Genomic DNA, 20,826 nt, shown 5'->3' on the forward strand with positions numbered 1-20,826 from the left:
ATGCTTTTTCAGTGTCTACTAAATTGCAACTCTACCCACAAGAAAGAACCCATTACCTGCATACAGTGTCAATAAAACTTTTGAAGATCCATGTGGGTCATTCAGATCAAGTCGTGTCCATACTGTCATTACTGCAGCTTGTGAAGTTTATTATGCCTGATATTAAAGAATTGTATTCGTTATCTTGTATGTGCTTATTTGTTCTTTGCAATTTCTTCTCTGTTGTCACATTTGAACATGAATGAATGAGCATGTATAAATTTATCTGTTCATTTTTGAAGCACCATGAGCACTGAAAGGTAAACCTGTGCATTATACAAGTAGCCACTATTATCATCATTATTAACTACATGTAATAGGATTTAATTGACCATATGTTATTATCATCATTTCATAAGGTACAATCACATGCGGCATAATTGCATTGCATGTCCTGTACAATGTACACTGTATAAGATGAAATTCTCATACTCAGCATATTATATCTCCTACACACTTACAACACTGCCTTTACATCAACCATAATATCACACAACTGAAGAGGTTAGAATCCTGTATCTAGGATTAAATCAAAATAAAACAGATTCTCAATGACAATAATGCCACCAGAATAAAAGCTTGTTAGTAGGTTACAAACTGCACTTATTTGTTGTTTGTTCAATTTTTTTTTTTTTTTAAATTTGATTATGTGCTTTGGCAATTTCATTTCAGGTGCTAAAATCAAGCACAGATAAATGGTCATTCTTTTTTTTATTTTTCATTTTTTGCTGGTAAACGATGAGTTTTTTTGGGAGTTAGGGGTATTTGTTTAAATGAGTTCTTGATATTTGCAGAGTTTATATGGGGTGACTTAGGTTTAAAGGAAACCAAGACCAAAGAGAAATGTGGATTGAGTGGAAGTAGTGCACATTAGTAGAACGCATCAGTGAAAGTTTGAGGAAAATCGGACGATCGATGCAAAAGTTATGCATTTTCAAAGTTTTGGTGTTGGGACTGCTGGATGAGGAGACTATAACTTGACTTTATGACATAACGTGTGGACATCTAGTACAAAGAAAAGAGAAAGAAAATTAAACATAATTTCCCTTTTTTAGCAACATGAAAGAGCACTTGACTACCCGCTTTCAGAAAGCAGGGGGAATAATTACTACCCTTAACATACATTCTTGTACAATATGTCAGTATTAAGTTGATAGAATGTGTAATTTTCTTGAAAAATGAATTTTTGTGGAATCCCCTTACCGTATATTTTCTTTATATTGTTGTCCCCACATGACGTCATGAACTCCTCATCCAGTGGTTCCAACACCGAAACTTTAAAAATTCATAACTTTTGCATCGATTGCATCATTGGTTTGGGTTTCCTTTGAATAAAGAATAGTTTTTTACTGTCTGAGAGAGATTCCCATGATACAATATTGAACAAATTAAAGGTATTGAATCCCCACTATTAGTGATAAGGATGATATGTTGTTGTTCTTTTTTTTATTTTCATTTTTCAATGATTCACCCACATATCCAAATCCCCATTGTGATCATGTGTGATAGTCTAACAGTGGCAGATATTCTACAATGTCAAATAATGCATCATGGCAGCTTGGTGTCTAGGTATCCATGACAACCAAAAGAGAAGCAGATATTCTGCAATGTATAAAAAAAAAATGAAACACGGCAGCTTGGTATCCACGACAACCACAAGAGCCGATCGCATCACAGCCAGCATCGCCAGTACTTTATGGGATCCATACTCAACCATTTGGTCATGTTAAGCTGAACATGGCCTGTGGTAAGTAGTGAATACATTATTCAGTCACCAGAAGAACAGGTATCTGATGGCTTCACATTGATGTTTCCTGGCACAATTCCATGAACTCAGAGCAACTTGATGTCACATTATATACATGCAACATGTCAAATCCTGTTACAATTCATCACACAACCCTTAAACCTCAAATCTGTAAAGGAAAGTTTGCCAGTACATTATAAAGTTTAATATCTTCTAAAATTCACTGATGCTTTAAAATTGCTCCAGTGACCATACAAGATAACTGTACAGTGAGTGGTAATTAGACCATTAAGTGAGACACTCTTTGCACAATCAAAATAATGGTGATAAATTCAAATGTTTGTGTCCACATTTGGCGTAAGTTTCGGTAAGTGTGTCTGATACCACAATTACATTGGAGACAGATACAGTTGTAGTAGGGCATGATATGAAGGAGTGCTCCTGAAGCGCTTTGACTTACGACCCTTTTGAGTCTGTTCAAGGAACAACATCTGTTGAGACTACACACAAAGTGGCAGCGAAAGGCATAACTGCCATGGTCACCTTCATCAGCTATTACAAACCTTACACATACTGTAAAACGAGGAATTTTCGCGTGCATTTTAATTTCGCGCAAATTTCGCGAGTGCCGAAATTCACGAAATTAAAATGCACGCGAAAGTTTTTGTTTACACTACATGCATTGAACGCCAGTGGCAATTCGCGAAAATTTCATGCCACCAAAAAGGCTGTTGGCTCCAATTCGCGAAAATTTCATGCCGCGAATATATCATGATTTACAGTATGCACCACAGCTCAGAATACACTCAGTGTTTCACACATAATTCAGCTAGCGTGTTTTCCTTTCAACCTGATCGACAGCCAATGATTTCGTGACTGGTGTTGCAATAAGCTTACATGTAGTCCAACACACTTAGAGTGCATGCGCCTTCAACCTGATTAAGGATAATGTGCCTTTCACTAGGGGAACAACTGCTGCTAGCAAGGGACTTGGACCAGAAACATCATGATTGATAGTTGGTGGTCTTACCAGGCATCCACTGAGTTGCACACAGCTCATCATACAATGAGTATAAAATGTTAATCCAGAAATATTATATATATATTTTATTATGCCCTCTATTTGATGGTCAGTCCTTCAGATGATGATCTCATACATACAGTGTACATGGCATACATGTACATGTATCTGGACAAAAGCTAACAAAACAAAACAGAGCACTTGTAAACACAGCATCACCAGTACTGGTAGGCATATCTGTGACCCTCTTGACCACTCAAGCGAGACTGAGAAGGGAGTGGCTGAATTGATTCCCTGCCCACTACACTGTGCATGCTGGAGTGCATCTTGGGAGCACTAATGGGGGAGGATGCATCTCAATTATCTACCTTTTCTCTGAAACTTTGGGACCTGGTGCAAATTTGGTAAAGCGTAGCAGACGATAGAGTTGAATGAAACCCCAGGGTCTTCTTCTGGGAGTTGTGTCTGTAAAGACTGAAAACCGGACGCTACACAAGAGAGATTTGGAGGGTCTGGGTTAAGGAAGCACTCTATATTCATCATAGGAGTGTGATCTTAAGTCTCTTGGCTATTTTGATTCCTTGACAATGGATTGATTACTGACTGATTCCTAGAATGCAAAGAACATAAAAGTAAAGGGATTTATAGCTTCTCATTCAGTGTAGTACTTCCAATCCCTTTGAAAGAGAGTGATAATAAACGTCTGGCCATTTGGTGCTTGATGTCATCTCCTGACAATGGGCTGATCGCTGACTGAAATTCTCAAGATGCTGCATATAACTGTTTTTAAATAGTGAGCACGCTGTGGTGGTCTCCATTTCAAGTCCTGCCATTCTCCTCAACCATTCAACAGCTACAAGGATAAGCACCCATGACTGGCTTGGGCCTGGTTACCCAATCTCTGTGAATGCTCACAGTATCTGATCTCTGATTGAAATTTCTAAGATGCTGCATATAACTGTTTTTAAATAGTGAGCACGCTCTGGTGGTCTCCATTTCAAGTCCTGCCATTCTCCTCACCCATTCAACAGCTACAAGGATAAGCACACATGACTGCATGGGCCAGGTTACTCCATCTCTGCAAATGCTTGCAGTATCTGTCTTAATCCAGCAGTGATATTGGACACTCCCCTTCTTGACAGACATCCGTTGCAGAAGGCAAAGAGAATCAGAGAGCAGAAAAGCACAAATTCTTGGTATTTCCACTGAGCATAGCCTCAAATGAGGTGCAGGTGGAATTTGCTACTTGCACTTGGATCATCTTGGATTCGCCATTCCAGAAACCACACCGGAATCACTGCGACATATTCACATACACCTTTCTTGCTGTGATGTTGGAATGAACAACTGCATCTCACTAGAATAGGGACTGGATACTGGCTAACCACCAAATGTGTAAGTATATCCTTCATGCTGCCAAGTAGATAAATATATTTTGTTGCACTTTGATTACCAATTAAGTACAGGGCTGGTTGCCTTTTCAGGTCTCTCAAATCTTAGATACATGAAATTTTTAGTGGCAAAAAAAAAAGAAGATAGCCCAAAAGATAACCATTTTGGAAATATCCTGGTCTGACATTTATTTTTAGTTGCCCTGGGAAACTAGGCCACTACTAATGTCAAGCTCCGCCTTGTCATTAGTAAGCCACGTGACATAGATTGTAAACATTCATCTATATTGCTTTGAGTATTTCATAATGTAAATCGTCATGAAATCAGACTTGAATGATTGCTGCATCAAAGAAGACAGTGATTTTCATTATCTGCAGACCATCAAGGATTGCGAGTCTGTGTACTGGGAATGATGTATCACATTCATGCACACAAAGGAGGAATTCCAAGTTAGTATGAAGAGGAAAAAGCACGACCATGGAAATCTGATCAATACAGAGGAGAAATTAGAAGTTATGAAATTGTGAAGTTTCAATGATTTTCACAAAGCAATCTGTCACTGCCAATATAGAGATGCCAAGTTTCTTAGCTGGCTAGGAGTAAGGAACTGTGATTTAGCAGGGTAACAGGAGTGGATGCCGCTATCCAAACCCCTCAAAGGGAGCTTTTTTTTTTCAATTTGGAATTAGAAATTGCAGAGTTTGGTGTGCACTTTCATTTGGTGCATAATTCTCATCTATTCATTGTGGAAGATGGTCCTTTAACTACTGTGGAAGACATCATTTTGAGCAATTTTTTTGTCAAAATTTTGGTCAATTGAATGAGACTAGAATGTATGACACACATGATTTATTATGTGGCAGAATTTGTAGGTTATTTTCTTTCTGGCAGGCATGAGAAAATGTTACCTGTGGGGGTGAGCATAACAAATGCTGATGGGGGGGGGGGTGAGACTTGGTAGGTCTGCTAATATACAATAGTGAGTTGATGATGTCATCGCCTGAAAATCTACCATATTGTTTGTATATAAAATCTCATATGCACTCATGCCCTAGTCTGAACTTATCATAATTTTGGAGTTATTCACCGAGAAAATAGCACTATTCTAAGAGAAGAACTGATTTTTTTTTTTGTCTTTTTTTTTTTGGGGGGGGGGGGTGCAATCTATGTCCACACAACTGTCAAGGTATTACCATCAGCTTGTTCATTTACACATTATATCGACTGTTCAAAAACTGTTCTATTAGATTTTACAAGGCTAAACAAAATCATAACTTTTTATTAAGTCAATGGTGGAATCACTCTTTGCCTGAGTTTCCAGTTCTTTACCCAAGTTTTCTAAGGTAAAATACATCACACAACAGGTCCCTGATCTTTACTAACTACAGAATTGCATCTTTATTCCTATTGTTTCTACCATTTCCATCTACGTATGTTACTCCGCCTGTTCTCTGCCTATGACACCTTATCCGGTGCACCCACAGCTCCAAGGAAGAATACTTCTTTTCTCTTATCGTCCTTCCGTTCACATTTCTATTACTTTCAACTCCTTCCTTTATTTCTTTCTCCTTCTATCCTCTTCATTTTGTCTGATCTTTCCAACTTTCTTACTCCCCTACTCTACCCCAAACAGAACATTTCAGGTCTACACACGTGGTGAATAGCAAATTTTACATCTTTACATACTTATAAAAGTACATGCCAAATCTACCCGTATTATTGCATAGAGTAACTTTCAACATGTTCTTTAGTTGGTGTTGTGGCATTCGAGTACAGTGACAAAGTGATAATTGGTTGGTTGCTAATCTGCTAAGAGGTTTTCAGGCAATGCTCAGTCATAATTTTGCTTGAACATTTTATGGGACCAGCAAAAGAATATATTCATATGAATAGGTATGGAAAATAAAATATCAAAATACTAAATCAGTTTCAATAATTGTGCTACATACACTTTACTGCATGGACTTTATATTTTTACTCTCATGTTACTCATGTTTTTATCAGCATGTTCGAATACAATAACAAAATGTTCACACAAAGTTATTTTCACTCTTCTTTATGCACATCTGTTAACAATAACAAAACATAAAATGTTATATTTTACTTTGTTTTCCCTTCTGTAGAAAAAGCAAAACCAAAAACTGTTCATCACACTGCTACACCTGTGAATCACTGAGGAATTGTCCCAACTTCACACAATGTTTCCACCAGCCCGGATGCTCCTGACCATTATTCTCTGCAGTGGACTGGTACTAGCCCAGCATCATGGCATAACTCCACCACAGCATCATGCAACTGCTCCACCACACCATCATGGTATAACTCCACCACAGCATGATGGCACAACTCCACCACAGCATCATGCAACAGATCCACCACAGCATCATGGCTCAACTCCACCACAGCATCATGCCATAACTCCATCACAGCACCATGCAACAGATCCACCACATCACCATGCAACAGATCCACCACCGCATCATGGCATAACTCAATCACAGCACCATGCGACAGATTCACAACAGCATCATGGCTTAACTCCACCACAGCATCATGCAACAGATCCGCCACTGCATCATGCAACAGATCCACCACAGCACCATGCAACAGATCCACAACAGCATCATGGCTTAACTCCACCACAGCATCATGCAACAGATCCGCCCCTACATCATGCAACAGATCCACCACAGCACCAAGCAACAGATCCACCACAGCACCATGCAACAGATCCACCACAGCATCATGCAACAGATCTACCACAGCATCATGCAACAGATCCACCACAGCACCATGCCACAGATCCACAACAGCATCATGGCTTAACTCCACCACAGCATCATGCAACAGATCCGCCACTGCATCATGCAACAGATCCACCACAGCACCATGCAACAGATCCACCACAGCACCATGCAACAGATCCACAACAGCATCATGCAACAGATCCACCACAGCACCATGCAACAGATCCACCACAGCACCATGCAACAGATCCACTACAGCATCATGCAACAGATCCACCACAGCATCATGCAACAGATCCACCACAGCACCATGCAACAGCAGCATCATGGCATAACTCCACCACAGCATCATGCAACAGGCATAACCACAGCATCATCACAGATCCACCACTGCCATGCAACAGATTCACAACAGCATCATGGCTTAACTCCACCACAGCATCATGCAACAGATCCACCACTGCATCATGCAACAGATCCACCACAGCACCACGCAACAGATCCACCACAGCACCATGCAACAGATCCACCACAGCATCATGCAACAGATTCACCACAGCATCATGCAACAGATCCACCACAGCACCATGCAACAGATCCACCACAGCATCATGGCATAACTCAATCACAGCACCATGCAACAGATTCACAACAGCATCATGGCTTAACTCCACCACAGCATCATGCAACAGATCCACCACAGCACCATGCAACAGATCCACCACAGCATCATGCAACAGATCCACCACAGCACCACGCAACAGATCCACAACAGCATCATGGCACAAATCCACCACAGCACCATGAAACAGATCCACCACAGCATCATGCAACAGATCCACCACAGCACCATGCAACAGATCCACCACAGCATCATGGCACAAGTCCACCACAGCACCATGCAACAGATCCACCACAGCATCATGCAACAGATCCACCACAGCACCATGCAACAGATCCACCACAGCATCATGGCACAAGTCCACCACAGCACCATGCAACAGATCCACCACAGCACCATGCAACAGATCCACCACAGCATCATGCAACAGATCCACCACAGCACCATGCAACAGATCCACCACAGCATCATGGCACATCTCCCTCACCATGTCCACATGGCTGTCAGTGTGACGACATGACCCAAGTGGTTACGTGTCAGTCAGACAGCTTCTCTAGCCTCCCTGCCAATTTCCCATCCTACACCACCACTCTCATCATCACCAGCAGTGCCCTGATGAACCTTCCAGCTGACTCCTTCCTAGGGCTCAGCAATCTTGTCTCCATCAACCTTACTTCCTGCCAGATCAGTGAAATCAGCCCAGGGGCCTTCAGAGGATTGAGGAACGTGACCATCTTGACCCTGGAAAGCAACAACCTGTCATCTTTGTCACCTGACATGTTTACAGAACTCGTCAATCTTCAAAAGTTGAACCTTGCCAGGAACCTGCTGCAAAGTCTTCCAAAGGGTGCCTTTGAGAACACACCTAGTCTCCAAGTGTTGGACTTGAGCAACAACCCACTGCTTCATATAGACAATGAGACCTTTCGTGGGTTGCCCAGTCTTGCTTCCCTACACATGAAACAAGGCCAACTGGTTGCCATTCCTGTTGCCTCAATACAAAACTTAACAAACTTGAGGACTCTAGATCTTTCAATGAATCCCATACCAATGATTCCACCTCGAGCATTTGCCACCCTTGGTTCACTGAGGTTGCTCCACCTAAACAACATGGCACTGCACTCACTTCAGGTACATGCATTTGAGGGACTTCATGAAGTGACAACAATTGACCTTTCATATAACTTCTTTCAAACATTGTCACCAGCAGTATTTGAAGCCATAGCAAGTTTGGACACTCTCATCCTCGCTGGCAATGAATGGAACTGCAGTTGCCCAATACGATCTTTTGTGCAGTGGCTTCTCCAGTCTGAAATTGATTATTACAGCACAAGTTGGTATTGTGCGACACCAAGGCGTCACCAGGGACAAGTTGTGCATGGCTTAGCACTTTGTGATTTACCTTGTGAACCAATTGTTACAGTAGTGCCATATCACACCATACTTGATTACGGAGACAGGGCTACCTTTCAGTGCCAAGCCATCGGTGATCCAGCACCAACAATCCAGTGGTACACACCAGATGGACGCATGGTGTCTTCTACATCCAATGTAACTAATACTTACACGGCAGAATTTGGGACTGTACTGGTAATTCAGTTTGCAAGGGCAGATTCCATTGGTACTTACAGCTGCACTGCTGACAATGAACGTGGCCAAGCATCCTCACGATTTCATGTCACTGTTCAGGGCTTGCCTATTCCAACACCAACACAAGCTCCTACCCAACACAGCACACTGATCACACAAACCACAGCTACACCAACTGTCACAGTGAATGAAATCACCTGCCTAAATGTCATTCTGCAAATACAGTCTACAGATGTGACAGACAACACCATTAGTGTTTCATGGACCCCTTACAATGGGCAAGACGAGCTGACTGGTCACCTTGTACAGGTACATGCCTTTGGTGATGTGGAGACAAGTTCTTACTATGTGAATCGGACATATGCAACTTACAGAGTGAGGAATCTGCTTCCAAATACAGGCTACACAGTCTGTGTCTCCTACCTTCTGGAAAACTGCCCTCTAGTGACATCTGAAGAGCAGTGCAGAGAGATCACGACCGAAGGAGAAGATCTGGTTCAGACTTTACTTCAGTCACAGGAAAGAAATGAGGCCACAGAGACAGCCCAGGCTGCCCTGCTGGGGGGTGTATTTGTGGTGACCACGCTTTCGGCCATCCTATGGCACTGCACAAGGCCCGAGTTATGCCGGCACATTAAGCTCACGAAGTTAAGGAAGTTCTTGAAGCTCAAGACCACAAGGGACATTGCTACCTATGCCAACATTCTTAAAAAAGGCACTGAAGTTGACAAATCCACTGCCACTCCTCACGGTGACACTAACATGGAATATAATTGTTATGTAAACCTGGCTGCTTATCCAGAGATCTATGAAATCGGTGGGTACAATAAACATCCCCTTACAAAAAGCATCATCAACCAGCGCACCCAAACTGACAGAGTTGAGCTCACTGCAGATATTCATTGCAACCTTGTGAAGCCTACCCGAAGGTACAGTTACAGTGGGGGTGATATCCGGGAGGAGCTAAGTGCAACAGACTCAACAACATTCCTGAGGTTGGCAAGTGCAACATCACCTGCCGTAGACAACTTTGTAGTGACCATGGAACCAAAGGACGATCCCTCAAAGGTGAAGAAAACCAAACAATCCCAAACTTCACACAATGATACAGAAAGAAATGAAATGGAACTGACCAACATTGGAATTTATCCGTCACTACATGAAGGTATACTGCAAGGATTTGAAAGCAAATTCCTGTAATTTGGACGTTTGGTTTGTTGACTATTTTGGAAATCAAAAACTGAATGCACCCATTAATAACTCTTAATAAATAGCCATTAGTGCAGCCAATAATTACAAGATGTAATCACTCTGATCAAACATTGTTAACATCAATCAGCTCAAGATTGCAGAAAACTACTGCACACTCTTTTGAATATCTCTTACTGTGCAGTAGAAAAACATGAAGGTGAAAGAAATTGTGGTCATCAAGAGTAAGATTGTCTGAGAAGCATGGTACTTAATTATAGGTGAACTGCAGCATTCATGAGATATCATGTTAAAAATGTCAGGAATTTCTATGTGTTACATACAGGTGTATACATCATTATTGTAGTCTGGGTTTGACATGCCATTCTAATTTCTATCTATATAAAAAGTAAATTGTTTATCAACAAAATATAATTGCATTATTAAGATATTTAAATTGCTGACTTTGGTGGTGAACAGTGAAGTACATGTACCATAGCCAGTACCAGTGTACTACTTAGGAAAGTTCATCATTTAAAGGTCCTGTTTACCTTTGGGAGCACTGATTTTAAAAATTTCAAAATATGACATCTAATACATACAGTGTAGGTCAGTTGTACCGTACCACAAAACATTCTATCATGTAAAATTTTTGTGATAAAGCTTAGAATACAAGAAGATATCTGTATTTTTCTCAACAAACTGTAACTGTAGTCGATTTAGACGGGAAACATCTTTATCATAACTATTTTGTACATTTAACAATACTTAACATAGATTTTACAGATTCAAATTTTTAGTGGTTGTTTTTATCCCTAACTAACATTTTAGAACTATCTTGAAGCACTAAAGCTGGGTTTTTGTTTCATCTGCCAATGGTAAATAATGCCTTTAACTGTAGATAACATACTCAAAAGTTTCTTAACACATCGACTTCATGGCTATGTGTGTGGCTGTTCCTAGGTGGTACCTGAGATATTGAGCACCACTCACTCAAACACTTTGAGAAGTTCCCCAAATTGGGAGTGATTTGTTTGCTGGGTCTGTGTAGCATTGGTTGATACAATCCACTGTAATGCTGTGCACAAGAACCTCTTTTTTGATTGATCATTGCACAAATTTGGAATGCTTCATAAGCACAAAGAGGCAAACCTACACTGTACATTGGATTGTAATTGGTGTATCTCCAAGGATTATAAGGTTGAGCTACCAAGAACCACTGATTGTTTGCTTGGTGTTTTTGTTGTTTGTTTGTTTGTTTGCTTGCTTGCATTTTTTGCATTTTTTATTGATCATTGCGCACAATTGGAACGCTTCACAAGCATTGAGAGGGACACCTACAAATCTGTACATTGTTATTGGTGTATCTCTAAGGATTATGGGGTTGAGCTACCAACCTTCAGGCCCCACAAAGAAATGTCTTTTTGAGGGGCTTTTGTGTTGTTCTTGTTTTCCAGTTGTGTGGAGTGAAAAAAAAAAACTTTCTCTGTGGTTTGTTTGTCATTGTTGGGATTTTTATTCCAACCCACGGAAATCCGATGGGGCTTGACATGAAAGGAACTCAGAGCAAATATGTGGACATTTTCAGCCCTTTGTTGATGATATTTGAATGAAACTAGAATGAGGTGAAGCTCTGGGCAAAACGTCCATTGAACCTTTGTGGTCTTTGACATAACTATGGATAAACACAGGTCATTAAAAAAAAAAACTCCTGAACTCTCTCTTAAGTTGGGGTGATAAACACTTAGACTATAATGGCCTACTTTGACAAACGAAAACGAAAAGTGAGGAAAGTACTTTTTCTGTTGATGTGATGTCTACTGTTTGCACTGAAAACAGTGTAATGCCATTTCATCTTGACAGAGATATCTCACATTGAGAAGAGTGCTTCTACTTTATACCAAACATCCAAGCAAAATGCTAGGTTTAATTGAAGAACATTTATGGATGAGATTTGGATGAAATTTAACTTGTTGCAGTCTGTCACAACATGGCCCTTGTAGTGCCAGTGTTCACATTTACAACGCAATAAACAGAAATAATAGAAATTTATAAGAAAGAGTTTCTTTTGCAAATAATCTCTTTCCCTGTTGATGACTGTTCCCTCTTCTATGCTTTCAATGATGATTGAATGGTAAATACAAGGACGCAATTTTTACATCAAATAATGATTGCCCCCAATTCAAGGCACTCTGAAGTATTTATGGTGACATGCAAACGTATGCTGTCAGGCTTAGTTAATTAACTCACTCTACACTAGCTTCATAATATGTTACGTAAGTGTATTTCCATATCTTTTATGTAACTTGTCTTACAGGGTATATTTCCATGAAAACTGTACAATTGGAACTCAAGGATATGAGTAATACAATATGGAAGTATGTGTTTTCTCTACATTTACTATGTATAATGGACGACCTGGTATAGTAAAGTTTTTCTGCATGTATACTGTGTACATATTAGTTACGATTGATATGAAATTATTGATGAAAGCGGGGGGGGGGGGGGGGGGGGGGGGGGGGGGGGGGGAAGGTGATCCATAGCATGTGCCAATGAAACTTCACCAAATTCCCCCAAACAGATAAATCTCCTGAACTCCTTTAAGAAAAAAAGTGGAAATGTTCTTCAATCATCAATAACGAACCAGAACTATATATTTTTGTTATATTGAGTAATTGTAAATATTTTGTATTCACCATGTCTTTGCTGTACAATTATAACAATTCTAACAAATATCAAATGGGACAACACACACCCATCCCCACCCCCATCCTGTACCCAGCCTATCATGCATATGAATTGTATGTATAAAGAAATGTGAATTGAAGATTTCTTCCAGGGTTGTTACACTTACAAGCTTTGCTTTTGGTGTCAACCTCTGCAACCCCACCAAAAATCCTGTTATAGGATACACAATTCATATTGCTCATTGATTATGATATGCCTGCATTATATTATAGTAATTCTATCACAAAGTCAAAATGTACCTTTAGTTTCACCATATCTTGTATTGTTATGTTTTTCTTTGTAAATTTTGTTCACGAAAAAGTTGCAGAAACCAATAAATGAAAAGAAATTAACTGAATGTTTGCATGTATTATCCTCTTTGTCAAATGCTTCAGTATACAAATGATGCGCAGGATAGAGTGGATCAGTGAGAATTGGATGCGCGAGCTCAACTTTGGAACTGTTTAAACCCACAAGTGCAGAGAGTGGGTTTTAGACTGTTCCAAAGTTAAATGAGAGCATCCAATTCTCGCTGATCCACGAAATAGGCCTGTGCATCATTTGTGTTATAAAATGGGCTCGTAAATTCAAGAAATACAACCATTTTCCCCATCATGCGTCCGGTACACCTACTATACTATACAAGACTTGAACCATGCATTCGGATTTTCGGATTTACTGGACGCATGGCTCAGTGTGGATCAGTAAAGATCAATACATGACAATTGACCGATCAGATTGCAAAGATTCTAAAGCCCATTTTATAATAAAAGTAGACACTGATTGTGACTGAGTGAAAAAGATGTCATGGTCATTATGTGTGTTGTATAGGTGATGACTGTCAGCAATCTGAACAAAGTGTAATTAACACCTACAACTGTTACATCTTTATGGCTGAAGAGGCAGTAAAGCATTTTCTCATGGCACTATTCACACATATACCTAGTTTCAATGTACTATCGAGCTTACACATGACACAAAGTGTTTCAGTTATCCATCACTTTGCCAAGAGTATACAGTGACAATGTAGATACAAGAATGTAATACTTACAATACAATATTAGTATTTCTATAGCGCTCTTACAAATAGTACATATGTATCACAGCGCTTCACAAATCCATCTTTCACTCGGGAGGTAGGAGAAAAGAAAGATAGAAAAAAAAATACAACAAACAAGGAGAGAAAGAAAAAAAAAAGTACATAATGAATCAATCAGTTATTGAAAAGGAAAGTCTTCAACGACTTCTGGAAAACTGACAGAGATGGTGATTCCCTGATACTTTGAGGGAGCTGATTCCATAGGCGTGGGGCAGCTGCTGAGAAGGATCTGTCTCCTGTACGAGTGAGAGTCCTAGGAACAGACAGCCGGTTCTGAAACTTTTACAGACTTCATTACAAGTACCTTTGTTTGTGTGTCATAAGACATGAAATCTCACTGGTAAACTGTCCATGTAGTTAAAATGATGTATTACATGTTCCGTTTCTGTTCATGTGCAAAATAACTTTCTCGCGATTCAGCAAAAGCTTTTTATGTGCATTCTTCGGCAATTCTATGCTTACGAATCAATTCCATGTACATGTATATAGTTGTCATAAAACTTCTGAAGATCTATACACTGTATGAGTCATTCAGATTAAATCACGTTCATGCAGTCAGCATGTGAAGAATGCTTGAAGTCCAAAGATTCCACTGACTATATCATTATCTTTATTTCATGTAGTATTGTCACATGCAAAGAAAAAGATGCATTGCCTCTTTTACACATCTAGTAAAGTGCATTCATATATATCTGTTTGGTTTGGGTGTTCTTTTTTTTAATGTTACTGTCTGTATCAGCCATAACTTGGGGGGGGGGTACTGTAAAAGTGGAAATTTTCGCGGTGTTGAAAGTTTTGTGCATTTCACGCAACCAGAAACTAGCGCGAAAATAAAAGCACATGAATATTTTTGCTTGCCATATGTCCCTGTGCATGATGTCTTGATTCCAAGGAATTAACAACACGTGAAAATCTTCTTACCCGGCCAAGCGCGAAAAATTAGCCGCGCGAAAATATCCACTTTTACAGTAGTTTATGTGCTGACATAGCGATGCACCTGATTAATTGCATAAGCCATTGAATCAGCTTTTCTTCTCATTTTGCAAGTCCACCATCCTTTCCTATTGCATGGTATCCCAATGCAACTGGGTCTTTAAATATAGGGTACATTCTTCCCCTCTTCTGAAGTCTACTGTACTATAGCCATGCTAAAGGCAAGGGTATTGTACAGTATGCTTTACAAAGGCACTGGAACACACCCAAAGATCAGTTGTTGAGGGGGTCTGTGAAGGGTATACTATGACACAAAATGTCCAACAGGGGGCGACATACAGAACGTTGGTGGGAGTGCCAAGGAGCTCAGCACTTAAACCATTACTGAGTGAAATGATAAAGGCAGATGAATTCTTTTGTTACAAGTAGCTTTGTCAGAGCAAACATGCTCATAAATGACAGTCAGCTATCACTGTCACTATTCTCATAAATGAAACAGTGTCCCACCTCCATTCACCATTGACACTGTGCTAAACTCAGATCTTTTTTTCTTTCTCTCTTTTTTTTTAATGGCGTCACCAATAAATTCATCATCTGATATAAGATAGTTTGAAAGTGAGATTGTGTTGTTCCATCGCTACACGTCAATGTAAACTGGCCACACAATGACAGGGAATCGATAAATTAATCAATCTATCTATGTAAACATGGGTGTGTGTGTGTGTACGTGTACTTGTATGTGTGTGGGTATAAATGAGACATAGTCTAAATCTCGATTACCCAGTAATAGTCAATAATAGGACAGTAATGAGAAACACACACTCATGGTTATGTAACTACAACATCCTTTGTGCAGTGCTACCATTTTTTAATAAACTGAAACTCATTTTACATATTTTTGAAATCACCTCTTCATACTTGACTTTACTTGAGATATCAGACAGTCATAATAATTGTCAACATTTTGAAAACATAGAACACTTCGTGATTTTTTTTCCCCGACAATAAAATTAATATTGTAGGTATGGTCTCCTTTCAACAGACCTACAAGTATGTTAACAGTTTTGCTGTAAGGATTTGCAGGTGTCTATCATGTTCAAATATTAAAATACTTACCTCCTTATCACACCCTTTTCACAAGCTGTATACAACATGCTGCCATTTGATGTGTACCTATCCACAGAATAGATGAAGAGAAAAACAAAGTGACATCTACTAGCACAAGGGACTCTATGATATCAGTAACAATGAAACAGCATCTGAAAATATTTGTCAATATTGTGATAAAAGATATTTTACAATTTGTGGAATAGCAAGAACATTTATCATGTATGTGAACAAAAAACAGCGATGCAAATGAAAACTTTTTTTTTCTTTGACTGTACCAATGGCTAATAATATAATGTGTACGAAGCTACACATTTCATGAATAGGTTATGACTATGGATTAAAAAAAAGGATGAACTACACAGTGTACATGTACATCTCAATATTGTTTCACTTTCAGGAAGAATGCATGGCAATGTGTGATAAATAATCTTTTGGGAATGATCAAACCATTTGCTTTGGTACCTTTCGTTGATACTTTCATTGTTTCTTTATACTGAGGTCATTACAAATTGCAGTAATACAAGTTTAAGGTAGTGTAAAAGCTGTTATTTTTGCTAGGGTTTAACTTTTTCAAATTTCACAAATCGCTGTTTGGCCATTAATTTACCAACAAGCAAATCTATTATAAACAGACAGGCACTGGTGCACTCTATTTTACAACAGCCTCGGTGCCAAATCATGAAAACAACATCTTGCAAAAATGTCTGTGACCTCCTCATTCACAAAAATAGCTGTACACAAAAATAACAGCTTTTACAGTAACAGGAATGAGAATATTTCAGAGTTTGATTATCAGCAAAATCTCTTGCTTGCATCATGATACACAAGACAACAACATCAAGTGCAAATCTATTTTAGGTGACCTAGCGGCTGTGTATTGCCACATTTTCAGCTGGGAAAATGTTTCAATGTTTCTAGAGATGAGAGCCCAAGACTATCAGTATGAGAACCACTCAAAGGATTCCATCTCAAACAGGAGTGGGGGCTGATACAATCCCTTTAACATACATACACAATCCCATTCTTTTGGTGCTGGCAAACCACTACCTATATCACAGCCATACTCTTGTGATAAACACTGTTAGGAGGAGGACATACAAAATAAAACCACAATTAAACAGCACTCTTAAACCTTTGAAGTATCAAGTATACTCAGGCAGGTGTCTATGGGAAACGTGTGTTGTAGCAAAATCAGCTCATCCTCAATGGTTTAATAACCACGAATGGGAAGGAAATATTCACATTTTCTTTTTCATTCAAGAACAACACCTACACACTCTGCAAACATAAATTCTGAGAAGCTGAATACTAAACCAAAATTGACGAAATATCTCTGCAAGAATCTTCTTGAGGTCAGTACCTTATTTTCCATATCGATTCGTCTCCGTTTTCTCTTAGTGTCTCCTGGACACCGACGTCAGGCAAGTAGGCACATACTTCACTTCCACCCAGCATAATTACACCTGTGGTGATAAGATCATTTGGACAAGTATTATGTCTACATGAACTGTAAAAACACTATAATCGCATTCACACAGACAAGATAGTGGGAAACGGTCGCAACCCAAAAAATTTGTTGACAAAAATGTACATGCCCAAAATCTACCAAACTGGTGACCCCTGCCCTTGCGTTAGTGCGCTGTTCAATCATGCATGCTTTGAATGACCGAATAAAAAACTCTGATATTTTGCTCCACACATTCGTCATGGTGCAAATTATCATGCTATTTCTCAAATAATCATGATGATTCCAAAATTATAGCAAATTCCTTGGGATTCGGATTGCGATGCTGATTGTGCTAATAAGTGGGATTTCTTTTTACGTCCACACAGGCCAAAATCTTGAGATATGGATCGAGATGCAAATCTCAAGATTTGTATCTTACTAATTTGCATTAGTTTAAAATCTCACTACTGACTGATCAACATGACCATTGACCACTGACGAAATTAAAGTTTTAAAGTGTAAAGTTTTGAACATTCTAGCGACAGGAGGGATCAACCTCTTCTTTTTCCTCAAAACACTTCTATTCCTGCAATTTTCAAGATGCTTGAAGCATTAGCCAATTAAGAAAAACAGATTAGTCTTCATGGGACTTCAATTTTTCCCCACACTAAAGAGCAGTAAACCTTCTGAAAGCTGCATGTGCTCACATCTACTCTATTTATTTCAGAGGTCCGTGTATACTTTGAATCAAGCACTGAATTCACTGATGATTTTAGTGCAGGTATCAGGGCCTCGCTCGAGAGAAACTGTCTCGAATCTATTTAGTTCCTTATGCTGAAATGTGTATTTCTGGGTAATTTTGTGGCACTTGGCGGAATCAAGAGTCCATAAAAGTACCAATAAACAGAAGCGTTACTGAAACAGCTCTGTGAGAACTAGGACTTTGAAGGCTTCTACTTATTTAAAAACTACAAGTGATATATTCACGTATGATGGGGGAATTTCAATATGTTTGACTGGACAATAAGGAAATCATGATTTGTAGACTGCTCACATTCAACCTCTGACTCTTGATAACACAAAAAAATGAATCCTGACACAAGTGACTCACTTGAAAAACCATCTTCAGCCATTGCGTTGTAGGGGCCCGGGGTTGGAGATACTGAGTGGAGAGTAGCACCAGCGGGAATGTCTAGAAGGGTGCGGCCATCTATCGTTACAACCTTTGAAAAAGAAGAGAGCGTCAGACCAGTAAAAATCACTGTCGGACCAGTAACTTTTTCAGAAAAGGACCAGAAAAAACAAAAATGGAAAAAACTGGGTACCTACAGGTCAGACAGACAGGTCAGAACAGTAGAGAAAATGGGTCGGCGTGCAGCCTTGCTTAAGCTTTAACCTTTTGTAATGTCCACAGCTTTCCATAAGAATATCACAAACAGACAGATGTTTCACAACTCACCTTTCCATGGCCATCAACAGATGCAGTGACAAAGGTGGTCTCCCCTGAACACCAGGGCCAACTGTCTGACAGAAAGCTGACGTCACGGATCACATCACAGTGCAACTGCACAGGAAAACATGGCATCCATATTGAAGATGATACTTTCAGCACTTTCAGTATCATTACATGCTGTATGGTACACCTAGAAACTACACATGTACATGTACCATAACCCAAGGATAATGTGAGGCTATCTTTAATAAAGAGAAAACATTTTGATGTGCATTTGTATGCACTTCTGATTCTGATTCTGATTAAGTGTAAACTATCAATTTTAGATGAATAAATCTGTTTAAAATGTTCTGCAAGGTAGTGCTTCTATTATGGTTGTGACAGAAAACCAAAAGGAATTCATTTTTCATACATCATAGTGTATAGTTATATTATCACATCTATAAGTTCTTTACAGAGACACAGTTTTTTTATTCTTGGTGGAATATTCAGTGCTTGCATTGATACTTTCACAAACAAAACACACCATTAGTACTCATCAAGAAATTCAGATGGTTTTGCTATGTTTAATCAAATTGAAAAAGTCATGAGGATTTGATTTGATTTGTTTGTTTGGAAGCCTTGATTCCCCACTTCCTCTACCATAGGAAACAGGCAGTACTGAAATGGGTTAAAAGTGAAAAAACAAAACAAAGCAATATCTTTTGTGGGGACAAGTGGTATTGGATGGCAAACCCCATCTTATGACTTATGCATACCTGCTAACCCTGAGACTTAATAAATCTGAACAAACAAAATCTGAACTTTCATAAATTTCATACACTTATACATATTACACATATATTTCCAAAAATCATAACACACTGAAATTAAAGCATTTTCTTTCAGTGAAAAAACTGAATATTCAGATTAAAACTGAACAGTTGGCAGGTATGCTTATGACTTAGCCACATAGGCTAAAAAAAGAAAATGCTCAATCATTTCATTACCACTTTCAGCAAGTACTAATGGGTGCTAATTAGGTATCAGATAGACTTTATGTACCATACTTACATCATATACATACAACAAAGGGATGGACATCCTCAGATCAAATACAGCCAGACCCTACATGAATGAAATGACCAATGACACAAATAATCAACAAAATTATCAAAATAAAAGTGAAAAGTAGAAGAGTACAGTGTATTTGTACCAAATTATATTGCATCATACTTACAACATCAAACAAACAAAATGAAAAGAGAAAAAGCTGTTCTTGCAAGCAGACTGAAACAAGATTGTTTGCTTTATATACAATGTATATCGTCATTGCAATAAACTTTTCTTCAGCCCTTCAAATTACTCTACCTCCGTCAACTTCAAATAGTGCACGTATAATACAAGCAGTCTTTAATTTCAGTGTTTCTATAACAGACTTCCACACACAATTTCATCAGCAAATTACATTTTGCTGAAGAAACTATTGTAATACAAGATGGCATTCAATATATATATATATATATATATATATATATATATATATATATATACACATATATATATATATATATATATATATATACATATATATATATATATATATATATATATATATATATATATGTATGTATATATACATATATACATCTTTTTTTTTTTTTCTTTTTTTTTACATATTTGACACTTGGGACAGGTTTTGAATATTACAGGAGACAACTGAGTTCAATGA

At 38.8% G+C, this 20,826-nt stretch overlaps 1 protein-coding gene across 1 annotated transcript in view; it reads right to left on the reverse strand.

Annotated features, from left to right (window-relative positions):
- LOC139737975 (uncharacterized) overlaps positions 1 to 20,826 on the reverse strand; it is a 48,330-nt gene that overhangs the window by 17,227 nt on the left and 10,277 nt on the right. The window contains exons 7-11 of the mRNA XM_071648642.1: positions 20,169 to 20,222; positions 19,122 to 19,226; positions 18,774 to 18,885; positions 17,576 to 17,678; positions 16,222 to 16,278 (exon numbers count right to left, since the gene is read on the reverse strand). Of these exons, the coding sequence (XP_071504743.1) occupies positions 16,222 to 16,278; positions 17,576 to 17,678; positions 18,774 to 18,885; positions 19,122 to 19,226; positions 20,169 to 20,222 (431 nt within the window). The remainder of the gene's footprint in view (positions 1 to 16,221; positions 16,279 to 17,575; positions 17,679 to 18,773; positions 18,886 to 19,121; positions 19,227 to 20,168; positions 20,223 to 20,826) is intronic.

This window comes from Diadema antillarum, unplaced genomic scaffold (genome assembly GCF_040938485.1).
Source record: "Diadema antillarum isolate AM-2024a unplaced genomic scaffold, OU_Dant_1.0 seq00000717_RagTag, whole genome shotgun sequence".
Classification (NCBI taxonomy): Eukaryota; Metazoa; Echinodermata; class Echinoidea; order Diadematoida; family Diadematidae; genus Diadema; species Diadema antillarum.